The sequence below is a fragment of the Neomonachus schauinslandi genome, chromosome 5 (genome assembly GCF_002201575.2).
Source record: "Neomonachus schauinslandi chromosome 5, ASM220157v2, whole genome shotgun sequence".
NCBI classification, from domain to species: Eukaryota; Metazoa; Chordata; class Mammalia; order Carnivora; family Phocidae; genus Neomonachus; species Neomonachus schauinslandi.
Window position 1 is genome coordinate 132,429,191 of NC_058407.1, and position 23,732 is coordinate 132,452,922.

A 23,732-nucleotide genomic window follows, 5' to 3' on the forward strand; every position below is an offset into this window, starting at 1 on the left:
CTCTCCCGTGGCGTTCTTGTAGTTCTGGGTCTGCTGGTGACGGGTTCTGTCAGCTTCGTTTTTAAAGGACTTTTGTTGGCTTGAGATGTTTTCATGCAGCGCTTTCCAGCTGCTGTCCCCTCCCTTGTGTCTGCTTTGTTTCCGAGGAGAAGTGAGCCAGCATGCAGTCAGTCACAGCCGTCCCGCGTGCGGGGTGGCTCTTTTTTTTTTTTTTTTTTTCCCTCTGGCTGCTTTCAAGATTCTCTTTGGTTTTGGGCAGTCTCACTAGGATTTGCCTCTGTGGTTTTGCTTGGGCTTCACTGAACTGCTTGGATGTGTAAGTTAATTGTTTATGTCAAATTGGGAATTTTAAAATCATTATTCTCTTCAGATGTTTCATCCCATTTTCTCTGTCCTCCCTCTGGGACAATTCTGTGCATGTTGGATGCTGGGTATTATTCTGTAGACACTGAGGCTCTTTTCACTTTTTTTTGTCTTTTGGTCTCTCCATGCTTCTATATTGGATAATGCCTATTGATTTGTCTTCAAGTTCACGGACTCCTTTTTCTATTCCCAAAAGGCTCTAATCCCGTTCCGTGAGTTTTAACTTTTTTTTTCTGGTACTGTACTTTCTACATGTAGAACTTCCAGTTTTTTAAATACAGTTTTTTTTGAGATGGTTTACTCATTTTGACCCCACTGAATATATTTATAATAATATGTTCTTGAACATCTGTGTTTGAATGAGGATGTCTGTCCTCAGATATCCCTGTGATTTATAACATCGGTAATCAGGGTACCTGTTTGTATTGATTGCTTTTCCCGAATCTTTACTTTGAATCACATTTCTTGTTTCTTTGCAGGCCTAGTAATATTTGACTTCATACAGGACACGTTTTTGGTACATTGTAGAGATGCTGGGTTCTTTCTCTGGGGGGTGATTTTTGTTGGAGTCGGCAGTTAAGTCACTGGCCACTCACCTGGAACTTTTGAAGGTTTGACTTTACCCTTTAGGGAGGGCAGTTTTTGTTTTGGCTGAATCCTTAGTCCTGGTCCGGTGAGGTGAGACGCTCCTGGGGCTTCCGGGGAAAGCTCAAGGTGTGTACCGGGCTGTGTAACGCAGCAGTTTCGGACCCGTTTGTCCCTAAGGCTCTCGGCTCTAACCTCTGCTCAGCTCCTGGCCCCCTTTATCTGTTGCTTTTTGCTGGATTGCTTGGAATCTCTCTAGGGTACGAGCCCTTCCTGGAGCTTGTTAAGGATTTGAAGAGATTTTATAGATTTGGTGGCTCCCCTTTTTGTAGCATACCCCCCCCCCCCCCGCCGTTTTCACCTCCTTTGACAGCCCCAAATTCTGTCCTCTGGCTCCTTGAATCAGCAAGACTGCGGGCTTGCTGCTTCTGTTCAAGGGGCTCCTGTTACAAGGACCAGGGAAGTGGTTCCTTCAGGGGGCGAGCCGTAGAAGCCGCACACAGCTCACTCGTTCCTTCCAAGTCTCTTCTCCAGTGTCTGCTCTTAGTCACTCTGCAGAGCCTCCGGATTAGGTATTTTTATTATTTATTTATTTTTGTAGTTCAGTTTTATTTATATGCAGGAGGATTAGACCGACATAAGCTGTTCGCCTATCACTCGTCCGTGCCTTTTTTGGACTTGCTATTCAGAACTGTGAATGTGAGACTTCGCTTCATGGTTTTGACTCTTTATCATTGTAGCTTTAATGACTTTTAAACTAACGCCTTCTAGAAGGAAATTGAGCAAATACACATTGCCTGTAACTCAAGATCTAAGAAAGACTTTAGTAGTTGACACAATTATAAATTCTTGTCATCTCAAAAATTTTTTCAGGCTAAGTGCTATTTATGGTGGTACCTACATGCTCAATAAACCCATTGAAGAAATCATTGTGCAGAATGGAAAAGTGATTGGTGTGAAATCTGAAGGAGAGGTAAGTAGCTTTTACAATTTAAAAATAATATGTTCTTGTGAAGAAAATGTTGCCTCATGTAATGTGGTGTGGGCATTGATGCTGGATTTCAGATTATATGGTTTGTTTATGGCAAGTTGGTATTTGTAATGACTAAGGACTAGCTAAAGATGCTGTGCTTCATTTAAAAAAAAAATCTTACTAATTGATTATTGCTTAAGACCGAGATACACATTATGGATGAAGTCTTAGTGGTGCGTGTTCTGTGTATACATAGTGTAGGTTGGTGCCGGTCTCCTGAATTTTCATTTAAATTTAGCTGTATTTATACCATTTTTAATTTATTGGTTGAATTTGGGTTTGGAAAATACTGAGCATTTTATTATTTAATTTGGGTTTTAGCTGTGGAGCTCGCTAGGTGGAGTTTCAGGTAGTGTTTCTCAAATTCGAGTTGAATATATGTCTATGTTAACCTTGTTAACGTGTTTATTCAGAATCAGTAGGTCTGCATTTCCTTGTGAGCTCTCAGGTGAGGCTGATGCTGTGGGTCTGCCAATCAGCTCATTCCTATTTATGAAATAACAACTCTTACAGATAGGTAGAACTGCTCAATAGCTGAGGATAGAAAAATATTTGGTGTTCCTGACGGCATTCCATGGGTTAGGTCCATATAACCTACACCTGCTGGTTGGCCATCTGAACGAACTTTTATTACTGTAGATCCTCGTATCTGCCTTGTGCTTCTAGCAGAATGGGTTTTGGTGATAAGGGACAAACGGGGAGGAGTTCATCCGTACCTCAGAGTCCTTTTCAGTGCAGTGTCCTCTCGTGTCCTCTCATTTTTGTTTCCCACGGCTTCTTCCTCTCAGATCACAGAACATTCACTTCTTACCGGGCACAGTCGCATATGACAGCCCTTAAATACAGTATTTCATTTAATCCTAGCAGCGACCGTTTGACGCTGGGTACAGCCAGGATTTGAAACCTGTCTGCCCGATTCTAAAACATGTAACTTCTAAACATTGTGCACCAGGTTCCCAAATACTTGAATAGGACTTACAATTCATGGGTCTTTTCCAGGAGAATTTGTTGGGATTGTTGGTAAAACTAGTTTTATCTGTAGTTCAATAATAACTTATAGTTAACCTTATGAAGGTAACAGATGATATTAAAGGGACAATGGCATCAGTATTCTGTTGAAAAACTTTGTGGACAGGATTGTTATGGGACTTAAATGTTTGGGTACAGGTTGCTCGCTGTAAGCAGCTCATCTGTGATCCCAGCTACGTCAAAGACCGGGTAGAAAAAGTAGGCCAGGTGATCAGAGTTATCTGCATCCTCAGCCACCCCATCAAGAACACCAATGATGCCAACTCCTGCCAGATCATCATTCCCCAGAACCAGGTCAATCGGAAGTCAGGTGGGTTTTGAAGATCAGCAGATGTTTGTGGAATTTTGTTAGAATTTGCTTGTGTTTCATCCCAGATTTTTTTTTTAAAGATTTATTTATTTGAGAGAGAGTACATGAGAGGGGGGAGGGTCAGAGGGAGAAGCAGGCTCCCCGCCGAGCAGGGAGCCCGATGCGGGACTCGATTCAGGGACTCCAGGATCATGACCCGAGCCGAAGGCAGTCGCTTAACCGACTGAGCCACCCAGGCGCCCAAAAAATAAAATCTTATTTTTTTAAAGATTTTTTATTTATTTATCTGAGAGAGAGACTGAGAGAGAGAGAGCATGAGAGGGGGGAGGGTCGGGAGGGTCAGAGGGAGAAGCAGACCCCCCCGCTGAGCAGGGAGCCCGATGCGGGACTTGATCCCGGGACTCCAGGATCATGACCTGAGCCGAAGGCAGTCGCCTAACCGACTGAGCCACCCAGGCGCCCCTCATCCCAGATTTTTAATTTTGTTTGCTCTGTTATAGTGAAGAAACTTTAGGTTACCCATGGGAAACGAGATGTGATGGATTTAGCTCCGAGAGATCCTAAATCCTCACCTTGAAAGGCACACATTAGTCCCAGAGCCCTGCCTCGCCCTCCCGCTAGTCCCCCACGTTGGACCTCTATTCTCTCGTCCTAGAAAGAGGAATTGAGAGGCTGGACTAGCTGAGTGGTCACCGTGTCTCCTGGATCGAATGTTATAGCCTGCAGGGGTTTCATGCTTACTAGGTGACCCGCTGTGGTTTTGAGCCAGTGACAGTGCTTTTATGTCGTCATTTGTCAAGTTCATACTTACATTTGATTTTAGCAGTGTGCTAGAAAACAGCTTTCTATGGTTAGGGTCAGGACTGACTTCTAAAATTGTAATTCCTAATCTCTTTGTGTTGAAAAGTTGTTTTCATCCTCCCCCCCCCCCCCCACCTTTTCCCACCATCCTTTCAGGTAGAAGTCTAACTTTTATTTATTGAAAATTCAACTTAAAAGGGGTTATCTGCTTTTAAACAGAGCTGTCTGTGTTTATTTTTCCATGTAAGACACCGGAATCACGGAAGATTAGGACTGCAGCAGAGGGGCTGCAAGGGGTCCCAAGCAGATCGCAGGGTTGATGAAAGCCTCAAAAGAGTAAAGGAGCTCAGTAATGACCTTCCCTATCGGAAATGATGCACTTACTGAGTGGCATGTAGACAGGTAGAACCCATGGGATCGTAGGGGTTTCTTACAGTAACTGAAGAACAGCTTATGCTGATTGGCAGTTTTGTTACTGTAATAAATGAGAAACTTCGTACTTCATAAATCCTTTCTTAGCTGTTGGAAAGCTTTTCTAAGTGCTGGGCTTGGAGAGCAAGAGGACCCTAGAGCAGTTAGATTTGCCCAGTGTCTGGGTGGCGCTCCCAGAGCTGGGAAAGGACGTGTGCCCGTCCAGCAGCTCCCGGCTACAGAGACCGTAGTCTCCGTAGGCTAGAAGTCACTGGACTCGGGCATGCTTTACGCAGGACCTAGGCTGCCTCCATTTAGAACTGAAGCTTAGAAGACTGGGTCTATTGCCAGTGATTTTAAGTCACACGTCGATGCGATCTGGGTGGAAGGTTCGTGAGCCTGGGCAGTGAGATGACACTCCTTGTTCGCAGATATCTATGTCTGCATGATCTCCTCCGCGCACAACGTGGCCGCACAGGGAAAGTACATCGCCATAGTCAGCACCACTGTGGAAACCAAGGAGCCGGAGAAAGAAATCAGACCAGCTTTGGAGCTTTTGGAACCAATTGAACAGAAGTGAGTGATGTGTTCATGTAGATGAGCTCAAAGGCAAGACGAGGTCTGACTTCGTGGCGGGGTGAGCGCTGGGAGCCGGCCGTGCGGCATCGTGCCCGCCCGTCTCACGCTGTGGGCTTGGAACTGCGGCAAAGCTGTGAGTGTGGCCTTGGGGTCAGCTCACCTGCCGACTTCATTCTTTCCCTCCAGATTTGTTAGCATCAGTGACCTCCTCGTACCAAAAGACCTGGGAACAGAAAGCCAGGTGAGCGCGGCGGTCCCGGGAGGGCATGGGGCGCAGGGGTCGTCGGGAGACGTCCCGCCTCAAATCTGTCTTTGTGATTTCATTCCAGATCTTTATTTCCCGCACATACGATGCTACCACTCACTTTGAGACCACCTGTGACGACATCAAAGACATCTACAAGAGGATGACCGGGTCCGAGTTTGACTTTGAGGAAATGAAGCGCAAGAAGAATGACATCTATGGGGAAGACTAACCGCAGTGCGCGCGCGCGTCTTGTTAGGACAGACTTAACTCTGGCGAATGCCGCGTACTGTGTGCAGTCACTATCGTTAAGGCCTGCTTCGCAATCCAAACGGAGATTGCAGAGCACTGTCCCAGTAACTACTCCTCCCCTCTCTCCTATCATGTAGTAACTCGTTTCCGTGGAGCGGCTCTTCACAACAGGCAGGTCACCACATTCTGTTCAATGTAACCGATACTGGCTTTTTTTCCCCAGTGAAGGATCAGTTTTAAGAAAATCCTGTGGTCCTGATAACGGAGCACCTGATACAGTATTTGTATCTTTTAATCAGCATCGCCTCCGCGGCCAGAGCAGCACCATTCGCGTGCTGTCTCTCCCCTTGGCGTTGAGATTCCAACCGAATATTCCATGACTTGGGACATTTCGTGTGTCCTGTCAGCTGTTATGACCATGCCCACGGAACACAGCCACACGTTGGGGTTCCATGGGCCTACAGTTCTAACCCAACTGCAGACCTGAGAGTCATTTTGGAGGAAGCCTGTGTGCGGTGTTCTAACCTGATAAAATTGATGAGAGCAAGGGGGATAGAAACCTGTGGTAAAGCAGGTAAACGTAGAAGCTTCTTTTGTATCCCAGGTGTGGCTTCTTGACTGGACCAAGCTGCGATGCAGTATTGATTTGACAGAGCCTGCACTTCAGTGATGTCTGTCTCGAATGGCTCCACATGATTTCTGTACTGCAAAATAAAGCCAGACTCTGGAAACCAGTTCCTTCTCAATTGGTCTGTTTGTGTCCTGGTGTTACGAACTCGTGCGTGTCGTCCTGGCGCTGGTGCAGTGGCTCACTCCCTCCCTCCCGTGCAGCTGACGGACGCCGCGTAGAAGGGTGTGCTCCATCCCAATCTGGACGGATCGTCTGGCTTCGCTGTGAGTAGCCCCCACGTGATGTTCTTGACACCTCTCCTGAGGCACAGAGCGACCCTACTTGAAAAACCACTGCTCTGTCTACATGGTGAGAGGATCTAAAATCCTAGCAAGTCTTTCCTTCCCCTAATTAATTCTTCGTCAGCTAGTGATGCGGGCAGAGGTGCACGCTGGGCTAGAAATTCATAGAGTATCAGGAGCTTTTCAGAATCTTCACTTAAGGTGCGTATTGAACACCTGTAATACTCAGGTGCCAGGCCAGTGGGGAACGGGGATGGCGAGGGCGGCCTGGAGGAGTGGACAGCGCGCTACTCCATGGCTTGGTGACGTGTAAAAGCAGTTCTAGAAAAGCGGCTGTGGACACAGAGCGAGCCTTGTGGGTCGTGGGAGGGCTCTTTGGGGGGTTCGGGAAAGAAAGATTAGCGAGCAGCCGGAGCTCAGTCACTCGTCAGTCATTTCATTTCCGAGTCAGCGCGCCCCGCGCAGCCACTGTCCTCTCGGGAAGCCCGGGCTTCCAAGCCAGAGACCATGTCACGTCAGGACTGTTCGGGTAGCAAGGAGAGAGGTGCTGGAAGGCTTGTGCAAGCCTGTCCGCCCTGGCTCGGCGCGCCCTGCTTCGGGAGGCCAAGCACGGGGCAGGGCGGTGGGGCCAGTGACGGACGTGGAAGCAAAGTCATTTCCGTCACATGGCCTAAAAACTGCCATAACATTCCCACAAATTCAAATCTTGCTATAAAGGAATCCCAGAAAGTTGATTTTTCAGTTGTCTTTATTTAAAAAAAATGAAACAAATTAGTTACAAAAACTTGTTCCAAATAGATACTATGTATCTACAAACATTTTTTTGCTTGGTTTTGAGTTTAAAGATTACGGTAGAAATTATTTCTAATACCATAAATAAATGATTTTCTTCCTCAGAGGGTTGATTTTGTAGTGCAGTATTTACAAAAACTAAGTGGAAACTGACAGTTTATAAATCTGTAACAAAGAACTTACTGTAGTGTTGCCAGAGTAACAGCAAACAAACCACATAGGATCCTAGCTTTCACGAGGGTGGTAAAGCCTTTCCGACCGACTGTAACATGCACTACAGAACGCCTTTCAGACAGGAACATGCAAAAACAAAGCTATCCGTTAAAATAGACTTATTTTTGCTACAACTAAGTAAACGTGTTCGTAAAAATCTTTTTAACATTGAGCTTAATACCTTTGAAGGCTCTCTGTATAAAATGAAAATAATTTAAAACAATAATATTGAACACTGCAACCCAAAGCTAGTGGACAGCTCACGTCCCACTGTGAATGAAGGCCAAGATTTTATAGCAAAGTGTAAAGAAATGAAGGAAAACTCTCAAGTTGTAGAACATAGCAGTTTTCTCATTTGAAAAATCAGTTTTATCTAAAAAGTTTTCAGACTAAAAGGAAACTAGGAATTGGTGGTGGTGGCATCACCGTCCAGGCCAGCTGATCACCTGGAGAAACCCAAAATTGATAATTTCATCTTTAAACAGAACCACCAAGAAATGTTTTAGAAACAGGAGGCTGTCGAACGGGGACTTCTATTATGCATCTTCGGTCCTGGGAACAAGATGAACTGCAGGTGACAACTGGTGTCATTCAGATGAAATGGGTTACTCTGAAGTAGGTGGATCCTTCAGAAATTCCCACTTAGGCCAAACCAACAGCAATTCCACCCCTAGTACAGATTTAAAATTTACAGCATGATGTAGGTAAAGAACAGAGTTTGCCAACAACTGGTTTCCTCCCGGACACAAATACAAATGTCAGTATCTGTCCCGTCCCATTCACACAGGAGAGTTCTGGAAAGTGTCCTTACCAATAGCTACTCTTAAACGGAGCTGCTATTTTTGGTATATTTTCAATGAAGTTATTTACATCTGTAACAAGGATGCCACTATTTTCAAAGACTTCTCTGGAGACAGTGGGCTTTTCTGTAAAAAGAAGAAAAAAATAGCTTTTTGGTGAAAAATTCATTGATGTATACTTTTAAAGCATCAGAACCCCTTTTATTAAAAAAAAAACACCACCACAACAAACTTTAATGGAACTGCTTAATCCAAGGACGGGAGGAGAGGTTCCAGGGAGGAAAGGTGTGGAGCTTTGGGAGCAGCCCCCAGGAGTGGGGCTGGGGATGCTGAACACCAGTGACAACTAGTCCTTGCTTACAGAGTTTTAAAAAGCTGGGTTAACATTCACCTGAAACACTTAAGTACGCGTAGGTGGTGATTAACAGCAGTGCATCAGGGGATGGCTTGCTAGACCGAACCCACGAGACCCCGTGCCCTGGGCCTTCCGTGTGTTTGAGACACGGCAGGCAAACACCGGGTGGACATGCGCACAGATCTCCGGCATCCGATGTCTGCACCTGGACGTTTCTAGAGTAACCAGAATGAAGGCTGTGGGTTACCTGTTAGGAAGACCGCAAACCTGGCGTGGATGTGCTGAATTTGCAGGTTTAGCAGACATTTTAAATGTTCTGCTTTTGATGGTGCTCGAGAGTCACACTGGTGATAAGGAAGCAGGTCGATGAGATCTGCACTCTGATAGGATTTCAGTATTAAGTTCTTCTTATGTGCAACTGAATCCACTCTGGAATAGAGACGGAAATGTGAACCAAATTTAGATTCAGTATAAATTTGCAGGTCTACTTTTCACTGTATCTTAATTTTTAGCTGTTTTATTCCTACACTTCTTGCCTTCACAATACTTAACAGTTGGACCTCTTTTGTTAAAACATTCAGAACTCCTGAGATGCCTTTTCCCTTCTCTGTTCTTTCCCATGACACACTTGGCCTTCTAGACATCACTGTCCTCCCGTCCCATTCCCTCAAAACATCACACGCTTGCTGACTCCCTGTCAATACAGGTTTTTACAGAGTCCAGGCCTCGTTCCAAGCAAGAGGGACATCGACAAGTTCATGTAACAACGCTGCTTGGCCAGGCTTTGGTCATTTCTAGTGGGCCTCTAGCTACGTGCTTTATCCTACAGCAAGGCTTCCAAACCCTGTTCTATAGTCCCCAGGCTTTTTAGTCAGATCAACAGCTTCATTAAGGAAATTCCCGCTGCTACGTAATTGTCATTTCTCACCTCCCTTAAAATCTTAAGATTTCTTTTGAGAGAGAGAGTGTGCACACGTGCACCAGCACGAAGGACAGCGAGAGGGAGAAACTTCAGCAGATCCTGTGCTCAGCGCGGACCCCGACGTGGGGCTCAATCTCATGACCCTGAGATCACGACCAGAGCTGAGTTCGAGTCTGACGTTTAACCGACTGAGCCACCCGGGTGCCCCATGACCTCCCTTAGACTCTTGTAACTGCCTATCTTTTTTCTTCCAACTTTAGTGGAAGATGTTTAACCTGTCAGCGTCTCTCCACCTGCTCTCCCATCCTATCAGCCTCTCTCCCACCTGCTGGAGGAAAGCAAACTCCTCCAGGCCCCTGCGTCTCCAGGGGCAAGCACTGTCCGGGCCATGGGGTGCATTTCCTTCCAGGCTTTCCCCTTTGTACACAGATTTATGTGACTGGCATCACACTGCATGCTTTTATACGTATATTCCTTATTTTGCATATGTTTTAAAAAATTATATATGTATGGCATCCATATGATGTCATATTTGCCTAAAGATGGCTCTGACGCTGGTTTTGTAGTTACTGATAAACACCCACTGCTATAAACCTCTTTGTAGAAACAGCAGTTTTTGAAAGCTAGGGGTTTTTTTTAGTTTCAGATAAATGTCTCCAGAGGCCACAGGGTATGAATATTCAGACGAGTTCCCCCTACGCCTGCTCTCAAACAGGAGACTGGTACCATCTGAAGGGCCTATTATAGGGCCAGCAGTGGTGTACCTATTTGTTTACCCCAAATCCTCTGAATGCGAAATTAATGGATACTTGCCAGTTTTATAGGTGTGCTGTGGTACCTCGGAGCTTTAATTACTCTGAACCTGAACCTTTAAAGTGCTGGCTAGTCACCTCCTCAGGAACTCCCAGTTGGCTTCTGCCATCCTCTGCATCCTCGCACCCGCCCCAGGGAAATCCCTCCTGGCCTTGACAGCGTCAGCTCCGGGGTCCACTCAGACCTCTTGGCTCACTTTTCCTCCTGCACTAGTTCTAGGTACAGCCTCTCCTGGACCTGTGCTCTTGGCCACCTCCCTTTCAAGATCGCATGCTCAGGCCTACGCTTGTCCTTGGAGACAGGAGTGCGGTGAGACAGGAGAGAGCAGTCATGTTAGAGGTGAACATTCTGGGCTTGAAGCCCAGCGTCACAACTCCTTGTCTGACCTGGATCAGGTCTGTCGTCCCCATGCTTCAACTTCCACATCATAAAAGTGGGTCTTTACTGTCTCCTCTGTAGGAGGCGGCGTGGGCGGGGAGGCTTCTTGAGTCTCCTCGCGGCTCCACACCGTGTCCACTGCCGTCCCGGCCTCACCGCAGCTGGGGGCACCCACACACCCCAGGGCCCTTCAGCCAGGGAATCAATTAAAAAAAATACTTTGGAAAATCCCAACTGTACGTTGCCTATTTATAGTCCGCTTGCCTATTTATAGTCTGCTGTTGAGGGGTAAAGCATTCTGGTCTCAATGTTTCCATCCTTGTAACTGTGACAACTTGATACCCGAACAAACACGTGAATACGGGTGTGGATATGGGTGCGGATATTGGTGCCGCAAGCCCAAGCCCGCAGTTCATGGCGGTAGAGCCTGAAATTCACTAAATGGACATTTCGGGACTCCCGCAACTCACTTCCATCAGCCTCGAGTGCTACTCAGAATCTGGGCCTCAAACTAGCAGTGGCGGTTCCAGCCCACCTGCCTTCCCTGCCGGCCCTGCGCCGGCAACCGCCAGAACCTCAGAACCCAGCCGTGCACCTGCAGCCGTGCCCCCCCCGTGCCCCGAGGCCTCACCTGACATTTTCTCTTAGCCTTTTGTTTTCCCTGTAGTGAAGCAGCCATTTCCACCTCCCGTTTCCGTTCAGCTTCTGCAGGGCCCTGACCATGTCCTTCAGCTGAGCTACAGACAGAAAAGAAGGTCTAGTCGGAGGCCGGGAACTGTGACTCGTGGGAAGGCAGACGCCGGCGCGCCCTCTCCCCCGCCTGCTGCCCCCCCCCCCAGGCCTGCTGCCCATTACCCTCCCCTCCCCCCGCGGACACCTGTCACATGCACTCGACAAGAGGGAAGTCCAGTGGTGACAAAACACTGGTCTAGCTTGCAACTCCTCTCAACTCCAGTCTCCACACAGAACTCAGGCTTGTGGGGGTTTCCCCCCTTTTCTGAGCCAGGAGTGGCGTCTACAGTGAGCTCTAATGTGACATCAGTGGGGGCAGTTTCTGCTCCTTAGCTCCCGCCCAGTGCTGTTCTAACATCCTCCGTCTAATCACTGCCCAGAGAGAAGGCAATTAGGAGTGTTCCGCACATAATTAAGAAGACTTTTAAGAGCTATGTTTCTGATTTCCAGAACATCATCGAGATGGCAGGGGTGATGACAAGAGACACAGAGAAGAGAGGGCTGCTGGGCAAGTGTGGGAGACAAGGAACGGAGAAGCGGGGTGGGTGCTGAAGATAACCAGGTGACACCCGGGAGGCCCAGGGCACATGCCCTGGGAACGAGAACGACAGCAATCCACAGGAAAATTGCAAAAACAAAGGCCTCAAAAGGTGGTGGTTGATATTACTTTGACTTAATTTCTTTTCGATGTAGTAGTATTTGGGTCACTGGGTAAAGAGAAATGGATTTGACTAGATTTCAAAGACAGAAACAAGGAAGGAAAAGAGAAGACTGACCTAACGTTGCGGTTTCTAGGATCTTGTCATCCGAGACCACAAAGCCTCCCGTCTGAAATAGCTCTTGGTAGGTGTACTCCAGCACATCTTCGGGGCCGTCCACTCCAGCGAAGAGGACGCTGGGGAAGTGCTTCAGCTTCAGCAAAGAGGGAATCTAGTGAACACAAAAGGATCCCCGGGGAAGAGAGGTTGGTGGGGTCACTTTTATCCAAGGGTTTCAAGATTCAGGGAAGCAGAAAATACACTTAACCTTGGTGACTGGGAATTCTGCAACGCCTATCAAAAGCCCCCCAGCGTTTCTCATAAGGAACACAGACTCCGTTCATCACACACGCTGCAAACTCCTCAGCACTGCGTTACAAAGTGGTCTCTGAAACTGCACAGGCTGGAGACCGTGGGCGAGGGGAGAGCACCACTCAGCTGTGGGGGCCCATAATGTGGTGAAGCAGGCGACAGGCTCACACGGCCGTTCACCTCCACCCCCGCCCCCCGCCCGTCGGCAGCCCAGCAGCCCGGCCTGGGCCGTGGGGCAGGCAACTCCTTTTATTTAACAGAAATAGCGAAACAAAGACTCAAGGAAACTTTCACAAGTCCTTTTAAAGCAAGATTTACTACTGTCAGGCATTAAGAGATGCAGGTTTCGATCTCGGCTGAGGGAATGTCCCCATAGGCCCCCTCCGGCCCCCCCCCCCCCCCGTTCGTGGCTCATGCCCCACGAATGCCTCGCTAAGTGCGCTGCCTGCGGGACACCCCCTGGGGACACCCCCGAAAATGCCCGGGACACCTTTCTTGATAAGAAACAGAGACGTACTTGATGCAGGTGCGATGCTATATCTTCATTTCTGATGATGACTAGCAGCGTGTCATTCTCTCTGTGAAAGGCTTGACAGAAATGCTGCAGGTCAATTTCCGTATGGCCTCCTTTCCTCAGGACGCTCTGGAAGATTTCGAAATAACCATTACTACAGAAAGGGCGTCTGCCCAGAACGACTCCCAATCCACTAAACACAGCAAGAAGCGCATCCCAGTCCCTGAACTACAGGACCAGGCACCATCAGCAGTAGGAGGTCCTACTTCTGAATGAGCTTTCGCAGCTCAAACTGATGGCTCCGGGGCGTCGCGAACAACAGGACTTAGAGGTTTGTTTCGAAGGCAAAGCACTTTATAACCAATGCTTTATGTCCATACGGTGGCCAACAGCAGACTAAAGCACAGACACAGGACTCTCACCCGATCTGAGGCAGTTACCTTGGGGATGCAGATACTCCCTCTAAAAATGCCACCTCCAGTCAAAATGTATCTAGAACTTTTGGAGATGATACCTGCGTGTCCCGTGGAGTGTCACGAGAGCTGCGGAGCGAGCCCCAGGCGCGGCAGGGAGAGGCGGCCGGCCGGCCCTGCGCTGCCCACAGGACAGGCCCACCCGTCACAGGCCCGACCGGCCGCCGCAGTGCGTCACGAGAAGACATTCCTTCGCTCCGCCCCCCTTCGTGATGCGGACCCTGCTTCTGTCTGAAGGGTTCTGGAGGTTTCCAGCGCACACCTTGATGTTCCTCCTTGCACCAGCAACACCATGTCTGACCAGTACTTGCTATTTCCTTTGTAAAAGTACAGTGTCCACCTCCCCTGGATCTCAAAACAACTCAAATCTTATTTCAATTCTTCGTTCAAAATGCACGGCAACGTATCTTCAAAGAAACACCTCCAGAGAAGAACTCTTTTAACGAGCCCACTAAAACATTTAAATATAAATCTTTAGCTCTGACTTAATTTACTAATAAACCACTTGAATGGACACATTTTCTGAGACGTTCAACACTGTCGCCACATGCCGTGGAGTCCAGGCTTTTCTGTTGCACGCTCTGAATTTCCACAGGGATGAAGGACCTCCCAGAGCTTCCTCACCTTACAGAGAAATGGGGCCTGACGTCCCATCTCTCCCGAATGCCTCAGGACTCTCCAGGACAGAAAGCTTGTCCAGGGTAGCTTTCTGAGGTTTTGAAAACATTTTGCTCTAGATTATCTTGATGGTACTTTATTCTGAAGCTGATTTTATACCGTGTTCACCTTCTCACTTGAAGATTAGTTTTATCTTTGCAAAAAATTTGTTATTTTCTGTCGTAAACAGTGGCCACGTGATAAATAAGGATCGTGAGACAACAGGTGTGCTCCTGGACGCCGCGTGGTATCTCCGGGTTCTCCAGCTGCGAGGGACTGAGCGCTGCTACTTCGCTCTCCCTCCTGCACACAAGCCCGCATCCCCCGCGCTCCGCCAAGGCTGTGATTGGCGCAGTTGCTTCTGAGAAGATGGAAGCAAAGAGCAAGAGGGTATTTTGCTCACTGTGGCTTTGATGCTACTGCATCGACCCTGGACTTATTTCAGTACCGGTCAAGGTAAAGTATATGTAATCAGCCAAACAAAATTAACTTCCAAGGTTAAAAAAAAAAAAAAAAATTCATTTTTAGGTCACTTTTGGAGGCCAAGCACCTAAAAAAATGCTTCATTTTTTCCGACTCCACTGCTTACCAAAGTGGCATGGAAACTGGACCAAAGATGATGGTGGCACGGCTGGGGGGGACAGACCTGGCAACCGTTTATGAAAACCTTGGAAAACCAAAGGATCCTTGATGGGGAGTAAAAATCTGTTACTTTAAATAATCTAAAATCCTATGTAAAGGGTACAAAATAGGAGCCATCAGCGATCTTAGAGAAGAATATATGTTTGACTCCAGCCTCACACGCCAGCCTGTTGGCCATCACGTTTCCAGTCCATTCCCCACCCTGTAGCCCAAGAGTTTGCTCTCAAACACAAACATGATGTTATTTATCTTTTAGAAGTAGTGTTCAGGGCCTCCCTGCTACCTGAGGCTAGGCCTCAGGCCTCGGGGGGTCCTGTCCCTTGTCCACACCTCCAGACGCGCTCCCCACGCCCCCCGCCATGTGCTCCCGGCCGCCCGCCCACCCCAAGGCCTCACACTCGCAGACCTGGCTTCCGCCACCCCGCTCTGCCACGACGACGGCCACAAACCCCTTCCCATGTTTCCTGTTAGTAATTCAACATTCGTGGCTTTGCCAAGTGACATTTATCACGTGACAGATACTCTGGACTTCTCAGAAGTGTTGACATAAGCGAACTCCGAAACAAATCTAGGCGAACGCTGAGAACCGACACACGTATTAGTCTAGCCGTGCACACCTTGCACAAGAGGCCAGCATCGCTTCCTTAAGAAAAAGATCCTGACCTTCCTGACGAGGCCCGCTGCCCTCAAAACGAGGTCCAAACACCTGTGCCGCTACATGACCTGTTGACCTGACACTGATTTGTGTGCTTTTATCAGTGTTTTGCTTGCCCCGTTAGCTGGAAGGATCGTGACGGAAAGGCAACATTTCCCCTCCCCTTACACGCTGGGACTCTCCAACGTATATTAAGGACTGCCTCCCTCCTTTGAACTGGCTCCTGCTGCGAGTGTAGAGGGTTGAGGGAGGCGGTATGTTTGGGGACCAGCTCTGGGTCGGTGCCCCAGGCCGTGAAGAGGGGGCTGGGCGAGGGCTGAGCTGTAGGCCAGGAGTGGGAATTCCTCAGGCTGGCGGAGGGATCTGGGATGATGGGAGCCGGTTTTCTGACACACGGGGTGGGGGGGAGCGCTGCTCCTCTGGCAAAGGACAAGCCTCCTGGTGCTGGACTGGACCTGGGGATGCGTGTGCACCCACTCCAGTTTTATAGACCTATCCACAGACTTCCTGGCTCCGCTGGGAGGGCCGAGAGGCAGTGACACCCAATGGCATGGAGTTCACCCAATGCCCAGATACTGACTCCAAATGCTATTCTTCCCTTAAAAGAATCAGTGCTCCTTAGAGAAATGGCAGACTTCAAGGCTGGGTCAAGGAATATAGGCGATAAATCTGGAACATGGAGTTGTACCACAAAGGAAGAAAGCATAAGAATCCAAACAATTATGGGGTCTTGTCAGAAGGACTCCCACTGGCTGGGTCTGGAACAATCTGAGCATTACCATAAGTAATGAAGGACCAAGACAAATATTGCTGAAATGTCCATACGACCCAAAGCAATCTACACATTTCATTCAATCCCTATCAAAATACCAACAGCATTTTTCATAGAACTACAACAAAGAATCTATGGAGCCACAAGAGACCCTGAACAGCCAAAGCAATCTTGAAAAGGAAAAACAAAACCGGAGGCATCACATTTCCAGATTTCAAGTTATATTACAAAACAGGAATGACTAAAACAACATCATACTGGCACAAAAACAGACACATAGAACAAAGAATAGCACAGAAAACCCAGAAATAAACCCACAACTATATAATCAATCTTCGGCAAAACAGAAAAGAGTATCTAATGGGAAAAAGACTCTTCAGCAAATGGTTTGGGAAAACTGGACATCCATATGCAAAAGAACGAAACTGGACCACTTTCTTACACCACACACAAAAATTCAAAGTGCATGAAAGACCTAAATGTGAGACCTTTTGAAACCATAAAAATCCTAGCACAAAGCACAGGCAGTAACCTCTTTCACATCGGCCTTAACAACTTCTTACTAGACATGTCTCCTGAGGCAAGGGGAACAAAAGCAAACATGAACTACTGGGACAACATCAAAATTAAAAGCTTCTGCACAATGAAGGAAACAATCAACAAAACTAAAAGGCAACCTACTGAATGGGAGAAGATATTTGCAAATGACATCTCTGATAAAGGGTTAGTATCCAAAATATATAAAGAACTCATCAAACTCAATACCCCAAAAAATAAATAACCCAATTACAAAATAGGCAGAAGGTATGAACAGCCATTTCTCCAAAGACATACACATGGCCAACAGATACATGAAAAGATGCTCAACATCATCATCAGGGAAATGCAAATCAAAACCACAATGAGATATCACCTTGCACCTGTCAGAATGGCTAAACTCAACAACACAAGAGGAGCGCCTGGCTGGCTCAGTTGGAGGATTGTGCAATTCTTGATCTTGGGGTTGTGAGTTTGAACCCCACATAGGGTGTTGGAGATTAATTAAATAACAACAACAACAACAAAAAACTTAAAAAAATACCCACAAGAAACAAGTGCTGGCGAGGATGTGGAGAAAAAGGAACCCTGTGCACTGTTGGTGGGAATGCAAGCTGGTGCGGCCACTTTGCAAACAGTATGGCGGTTCCTTAGAAAGTTAAAAATAGAACTACCCTACGATCCAGCAATCCCACTACTGGGTATCTACTCAAAGAATACAAAAACACTAATTCAAAGGGGTACATGCACTCCTATGTTTATTGCAGCATTATCTATAATAGCCAAATTATGGAAGCAGCCCAAGCATCCACTGACTCATGAATGGATAAAGAAGATGTATGTGTACACATGTATGTACGTACGTGTGTGCGCGCACGCACACACACACACACACATACACCGGAATATTACTCAGCATTAAAAAAGAATGAAATCTTGCCATTTTCAACGACGTGGATGGAGCCATGCTGAGTGAAATGTCAGTCAGAGAAGGACAAAGACCACAGGATCTCACTCATATGTGGAGTTTAAGAAACAAAACAAAGGAAAAAAGAGAGAGAGAGAAACCAGGAAACAGACTGAACTACAGAGAACACACTGCTGGTCACTGGAGGGAAAGGGGAGGGAGATGGGGGTTAAGGAGTACACTTAGAATGAACAAAAAATGATGAGGGACTGGATGGTAACTCTGAGTAAAATTATATGGAATGTGGGCCCATGGGGTATAAATAAGCATATGCTGGAGAAGGGAAAGCTCTACCCTGCAGCAGAACGCCCACTAATAAACGTACAAGGAAGGATGGAATTGAAACCCCCGCCCCCCACCTGCCCCCCAAGCAACGATCATATTAGTAGCTGCTTCAGGCAACTGTCAATGGATATTCACTTGGGTGGGTGAAAGTCTGATGCAGAATAGGATATTTTTATATAGCCTATTCTCCCTCCCCACTCATTAATAATTACAGCACATTTATTAACTTTACATTGGAGGTGGAGGAACCTGGCAGAAACCATCTTCACGGGAAAGAAATTAATACACAGGAGTGGGACAAGTTGACATGGTGCATTAAGAGGAGAACATCGCATGTGGGTATTTTCATCTAAAATGCATAAATCATGAGGAAACAGGAGATGCACATAAACTGAAGGAAACTCTCACATAACTGGCGTACATCCTTCAATACTGTCAAGGTCACCAAAGATAACACACGACAGAGGAACTACTTCAGACTGATGGAAATAGACATGACAAGCAGAGGTGACACATGACGCGGGACCCATGATGGGTCTGGGATTTCCGCAGCGGAACACTTATATGCAGACAGACGGAGCTGTCAGACTCAAAGGCCACTTCCTGTCATGATTTCTCTCTGAAGCCATGAACGCTAAATGTACGAGCTCTAAGACAAAGTCAGACGGCTACTGGAACCATGCAAGCTCGAAGGGGAAGCTGGCACTGTACCTTTGTTCTCACAAAGAATGACTGGTCTTCGGTCTCCAGGACGTAGAACAGGAAGGGGCTCTTACAGGCCTCTTGGACCACACTCTTCAGTTTGACGTGCAAACTGGTGCACAGGTCTGTGATCATGTCTTCATAGGAGGCTGCCCGTGGGAAAGAGGAATACAGCTCTCGAGAGGCAGCTTCTCCAGAAGCCATGGTGGACTCTTTCTCTGGGAAAACGACCGGGCTGCTATTCTTCATCACCTTGTTGAATTCAGCGTATTCATTGAGAATAAGTGAAATATCGTTCCGGGATTCTTTTAAAGTAGTGTTGTATTTCAGTTTGTTGAGGTGGAATGAAACAGTCTGATTTCTTCCAGAATTTTCAAGATGATTTCTACTGTGACCACAGCTCTCCTTCCAAAAGGAAGAACTGTCCAAACTGCCAAGCGTGTGGCCTGTCCTGCGTGGGCCCTGCTGCCAGGACCCTGAGTGCACCACTGTTACCACAAGGGGGCTTCTGCTGCGGGATGCAAGGTGCAGAGCCGGGGACTCGGACACTTTTGTCAGAGGGAAGGCTCCAGCACCAATTAGAGGAGGCTCCTTTGGAAAGACATTGGTGGAGGAGGCAGAAGGCCGAGAATCGCCCTTCTTTACAATTTGTTTTAGCTTATGTGCAAAACGCAGATACTCCAAATCTAAAGTGTTCTGGGTGAGGTCATCTGCCACCTGCCAGGTATTTGTCCAGGAACTGAGCAAGCCACATTTTGCAGTGAAATTGGGGTGCCTCTTCAGGCTGTGCAAAGTTCTTGTGGTATCTGTGAGCTCTTTAGTTATGGTGAAATTAGCGTAAGTCCTGGGGATGCCACGGAGGTCTCGGATCTGGATATAAGATGGCACACACCTGTCTTCTTTCTTGAATCCAACGAGCCAGTGTCTGGGAGCAATGCCCATCTCCAGCCCTGGGGCGTGGGCAGAGTAGCCCCACTCTTCATTATCACTGTTATTTAGGCTCAGGAAAGAGTCATAATCATCTTTTGAAGCATCTTCTTCTTTCTTGGTTTGACTGTACCTCAAAGTGCAGGAACCCTCTACCTCTGATTTGGGATTTCTACAGTCCCCGCAAGAGTCTTGATCGGACTCTCCAGAAAGCGGCTCATAATGGATGTCAGAATTCACACTGACATCCACGTCTCCACCCACGGTCCCCGAGTCCTCCTCGGCTCTGAGCCCCTCACCAGAGCCCTTATTTGCTGTCTGCTCTTCAGAGACTCCACAAACAAGAGGGGCACAAGACTGGGGAATGACGGAAGCACAGGGCTCTCTACTGGTATTTTCACCGGTGATGGCTGTTTTATGGTATGAATCCCCAGGCACACACATGGGGAAAAGCCCAGCGTTCAGCAGATCTTTTGTTTCACACATTGCCCTATCTTGCAGCACATGAATTATTTTTTGTTTGCCTTTTGGAGATGTGGTGCTTGACTGGGAGTCAACACCTCCTAGATCTGTGATTTCTTCATGGAATTTGGCCTCAGCGTCACCATTCTTCAGCAAACTGGCCATTCTGACTACTGAGATTTCCTGTGTCTGGAACCCGGTTTCTGTGTTTGTAGGTCTGGGACAGTGGGGTAAGGCAGCACCATCTGAGGGAAAAGCAAGTTTGGGGATCTCTGAGTGTCTGTGTGTCCATGTATCAGCTCCGCCAACTGAGCCAGAGCTCAAGGACTGAGCTTGCGCGTAAACGCCTCCATCTGTCTTCACATCACTGCTAAAGAGATTTTTAATACTTTTAGGGCTGGTCTGCTGTTTTAGTGACACATTCACTATACCACTTGGAGCAGTTGTAGAAACAAATGTGTCTGCCAAAAACTTATTTTCAGTCATCTTTCTAGGACTAAATGGAGGCTCACCGGTCTCCAAGACAAGAGGACTTAAATTCCTGTTCTGTATGCTAACTGGCTGCAGTGGATTTCCCGATGTCACCAACTTTTCTAGAGAAAGCTTGATGTCCTCTCCGTGTTTGGCAGCCGGGGCAGGCTGTCCCAGCTTCGTATCACAGCATGGCACCTTTTCTGAGAAAGAGAAACCCTCACCCTCACCGTGCCCCCCTGGGACAATTTCCTCAGTTATTTTACCAGGAAGGGTCAAATGGCCATCTTTTCTTTCTGGATGCTTACTTCCTACTAGCGGCATTTCAGCAGAAAGCTGCATTTGCTGGACTCCAGTTAGGCTATCTTGTCCCACTGGATGGACAGGACCAACAAAAGAATTTCCTTTCTCCGTGAAGGCCGAATCTACTGACTCGATCCGGGAGAATCTGGCATTTCTCTCCCGCTGTGTATCGGCCAGTTGTAAACTACACAGAGACAAGGCCTGAGATGGCTGTGCTGCTTCAACTGGATCCTGGGGGTCAGGACTGGAAGCTGGTGACACTTCTTCAATTAAAGAGGCAAAGGGAAAGTCTGAGGTAACGTTCACTTCCTCTGCAATCTCAAGGGCGCAAGTTTCTTTAGAAAGTATTAGGGTAACTGTCTGTAAATTATCACCTTTTCTCTCCTTACTTTCTAACGATTTCTCTGGCACTGTAGGGAACACGGATGTAAAATCAGCAGAATCCACTTCTGGGTTTTCTAGGAGAGTCACCTCTTCTGGCCCGATTACCTCTTCAGTCGTGTCCTGAAGTTCCAGATTCGACACGGGGGCCTCCTGCCTCAGCTCTAGTCCCCCCGCGGGCATCTCTTCTCTGGGGCTGGTGGGTGGCGATATTGTGAGAGTGAGGTCAATATCAGAATCATCCTCGGAGAACTCCAGGCTGGCCTCCTCTCTACTCACAGAGAGGCTGGTTTGCTTGGTAAAAGCTGAATCAAAGGGTTCAAAATTCCTATTTTCACTCTTTAGAGCACTCCTGTCACTCACTGGTTCCGAGGAGCTACCTGCCATATCGCCCGTTGGCGGAATGCAGTTACGAGAGGTAGTTCTTCCCAAAGTGGCGGAGGCAGATGCCGAGACCACTTCTTCAACCTGGGACGGCTCTACGATTTCTTCCGAAGATATGCCAAAGAGACTCTGAGTCTGCAGGAAAAATTCTTGAGAGAGTTTCATTTCTTCCCTGGGTGACGAATGATTAGAACTTTTAACTAATGACAACGCCTCGGCTACCCTCGAATTATCAGATGGTGGTGATAAGCCTGGAGCAGGAATCTCTTTCTGTAGTGAACATGAACACATTTCTTTTGCAAGTGTCTCTCTACTTACTGAAGAGGCACAAAGGTACTTAGTGCCTTTTTGTTTGGACATTGCTGGAGAGGGAACATCCCTAAGGCCTTGTGTTTGTGCCTTTTCAAATGACACAGGATGTCTAAGACTCGGAGCAGGTGACACTTGCTTAATCAACTCCGTATTAAAGGTTGTAGGTTCATCGCTTCTATTTGCAACTTCTGTCTGTATTGGTACATAGGTGTTTTTTTCAAAAGTGAACGTAACTGGTTCCAGATTAATCATCACATACTCTGTATCATCCTTACTCTCCAATGAAGGCTGACATTCTTTGCTCATGGGGCTGCTCTGCTGGATGAGGCCCTGTAAAGCACTGGTTTTTGTTTGCACTGCTGCATGAAAAATATCAACTTTGCTTTCCAGGGTGCTGTACACAGACTTCTGACAAGTCACCGACTGATCGCTGAGCCCATCATAAGTCTTGCTGAATGTGGTTTGTGTGACAGTATCACTGTAAGTCACTCTTGTGCTATCAAGTGGCTCAAAGGTTTTATCTTCACCGGGAATAGAAGGTCCATTAGTTTGGGTACTTCCAAGATTAGAAGTCTCTAGTTTATCTGATGGGTCTTGTTTGGCTTTACCCCCCATTATCTGAAATGACAAAAAGAAAAATCAAGAGTCAAATAGACTCTTTTTTCACATCACTTATGGTGAAGAACAGAGTGGACAAGAATCAATGTCAGTTTGTTCTTTTGAATCTTTTAATCTTTAAGAATATCACAGGGTAGAAATCAAGCAAATCCCTCTCTTTTTAGGCAGACTTACAACAGCCCAAAATAGGAATTTTTCTTTAAATATACACACAAATGAGAGCTTCAAACCTTTAACTGCACAGTCTTTTTTTTTTAATTGACTTTTGGGAAGAAAAGTGGCTGGACCAGTGACAATGCAAAGACCTGAAAATGCAGCCTGTTTGCTAACTAGCATCACCTAATGCAGAAATGCAGTACTAGAGAAAAAAGGACTCAGTTTTAAGTGTTTTTCAGTAAGATTAAAAGATAGTTTTTTAAAGCAAAGAATAACTTATTTTAAACACCAGCTTTCGATCAAACCACAAATACACTGTCATCTGCAACTCTCCCATGAGGAAAGAGTAAATTATGATCTCTTGTAGTATGACTGATGAGCAGTTTTTCAAGGGTGTCAATCTCCATTCTGGTAAATAAAGATCCCTTACCCCTTAGCTATCTTCTTTGCTTGTAACTCTCTCATTACAATACTCCTATTCAACAGAACAGAAAACACAGTGCAGTTTGCATTAACAAACTGAACCAAAAGGATCGCTTTAAAGCAGGAAGGATATAGGTTAAACACTAGCGGAATATCTCTGGACATTCTGATGACCTCATAAACAGGCTGTTTTAAGGCTGAAGCATGGTCTTGTCCAGAATATGGTAAAATGGACTGATCATCACTGACCATACACCTATAATATTTGGAACATTATGGTCACAGATTTCCTGCCACGTCTTGAGGCGATCATACTCAAAGTCAGGACCTGGGTTTAAAATCTGTTAAAAAGACTTCTGTCTTAAACAAAGAAAGACACTGACCCACATAAATGGCAGGGTAGGGTGGAGACTCAGAGTTTTAAGAGGACATGACTGGCCAGACACAAAGCATAGAAAAGTCTTGATGGTAAGAGTCATTCTGAAAACTTTCCTGTG

At 46.9% G+C, this 23,732-nt stretch overlaps 2 protein-coding genes across 4 annotated transcripts in view; one reads left to right on the forward strand and one right to left on the reverse strand.

Moving 5' to 3' along the window:
- Positions 1-6,347, forward strand: part of GDI2 (GDP dissociation inhibitor 2) — a 32,001-nt gene extending 25,654 nt beyond the window's left edge. For all 3 annotated transcript variants that reach the window (XM_021696799.2, XM_021696800.2, XM_044915016.1), the window contains 5 exons: positions 1,822-1,921; positions 3,149-3,320; positions 4,964-5,108; positions 5,298-5,352; positions 5,441-6,347. In XM_021696799.2, coding sequence (XP_021552474.1) covers positions 1,822-1,921; positions 3,149-3,320; positions 4,964-5,108; positions 5,298-5,352; positions 5,441-5,587 — 619 coding nt within the window. In that variant the 3' untranslated portion in view covers positions 5,588-6,347. The remainder of the gene's footprint in view (positions 1-1,821; positions 1,922-3,148; positions 3,321-4,963; positions 5,109-5,297; positions 5,353-5,440) is intronic.
- A 1,002-nt stretch (positions 6,348-7,349) lies between these two features.
- TASOR2 (transcription activation suppressor family member 2) overlaps positions 7,350-23,732 on the reverse strand; it is a 71,708-nt gene continuing 55,325 nt past the window's right edge. The window contains exons 19-24 of the mRNA XM_021696733.2: positions 18,808-22,656; positions 13,112-13,237; positions 12,301-12,454; positions 11,424-11,529; positions 8,927-9,108; positions 7,350-8,450 (exon numbers count right to left, since the gene is read on the reverse strand). Of these exons, the coding sequence (XP_021552408.2) occupies positions 8,332-8,450; positions 8,927-9,108; positions 11,424-11,529; positions 12,301-12,454; positions 13,112-13,237; positions 18,808-22,656 (4,536 nt within the window). The 3' untranslated portion in view covers positions 7,350-8,331. The remainder of the gene's footprint in view (positions 8,451-8,926; positions 9,109-11,423; positions 11,530-12,300; positions 12,455-13,111; positions 13,238-18,807; positions 22,657-23,732) is intronic.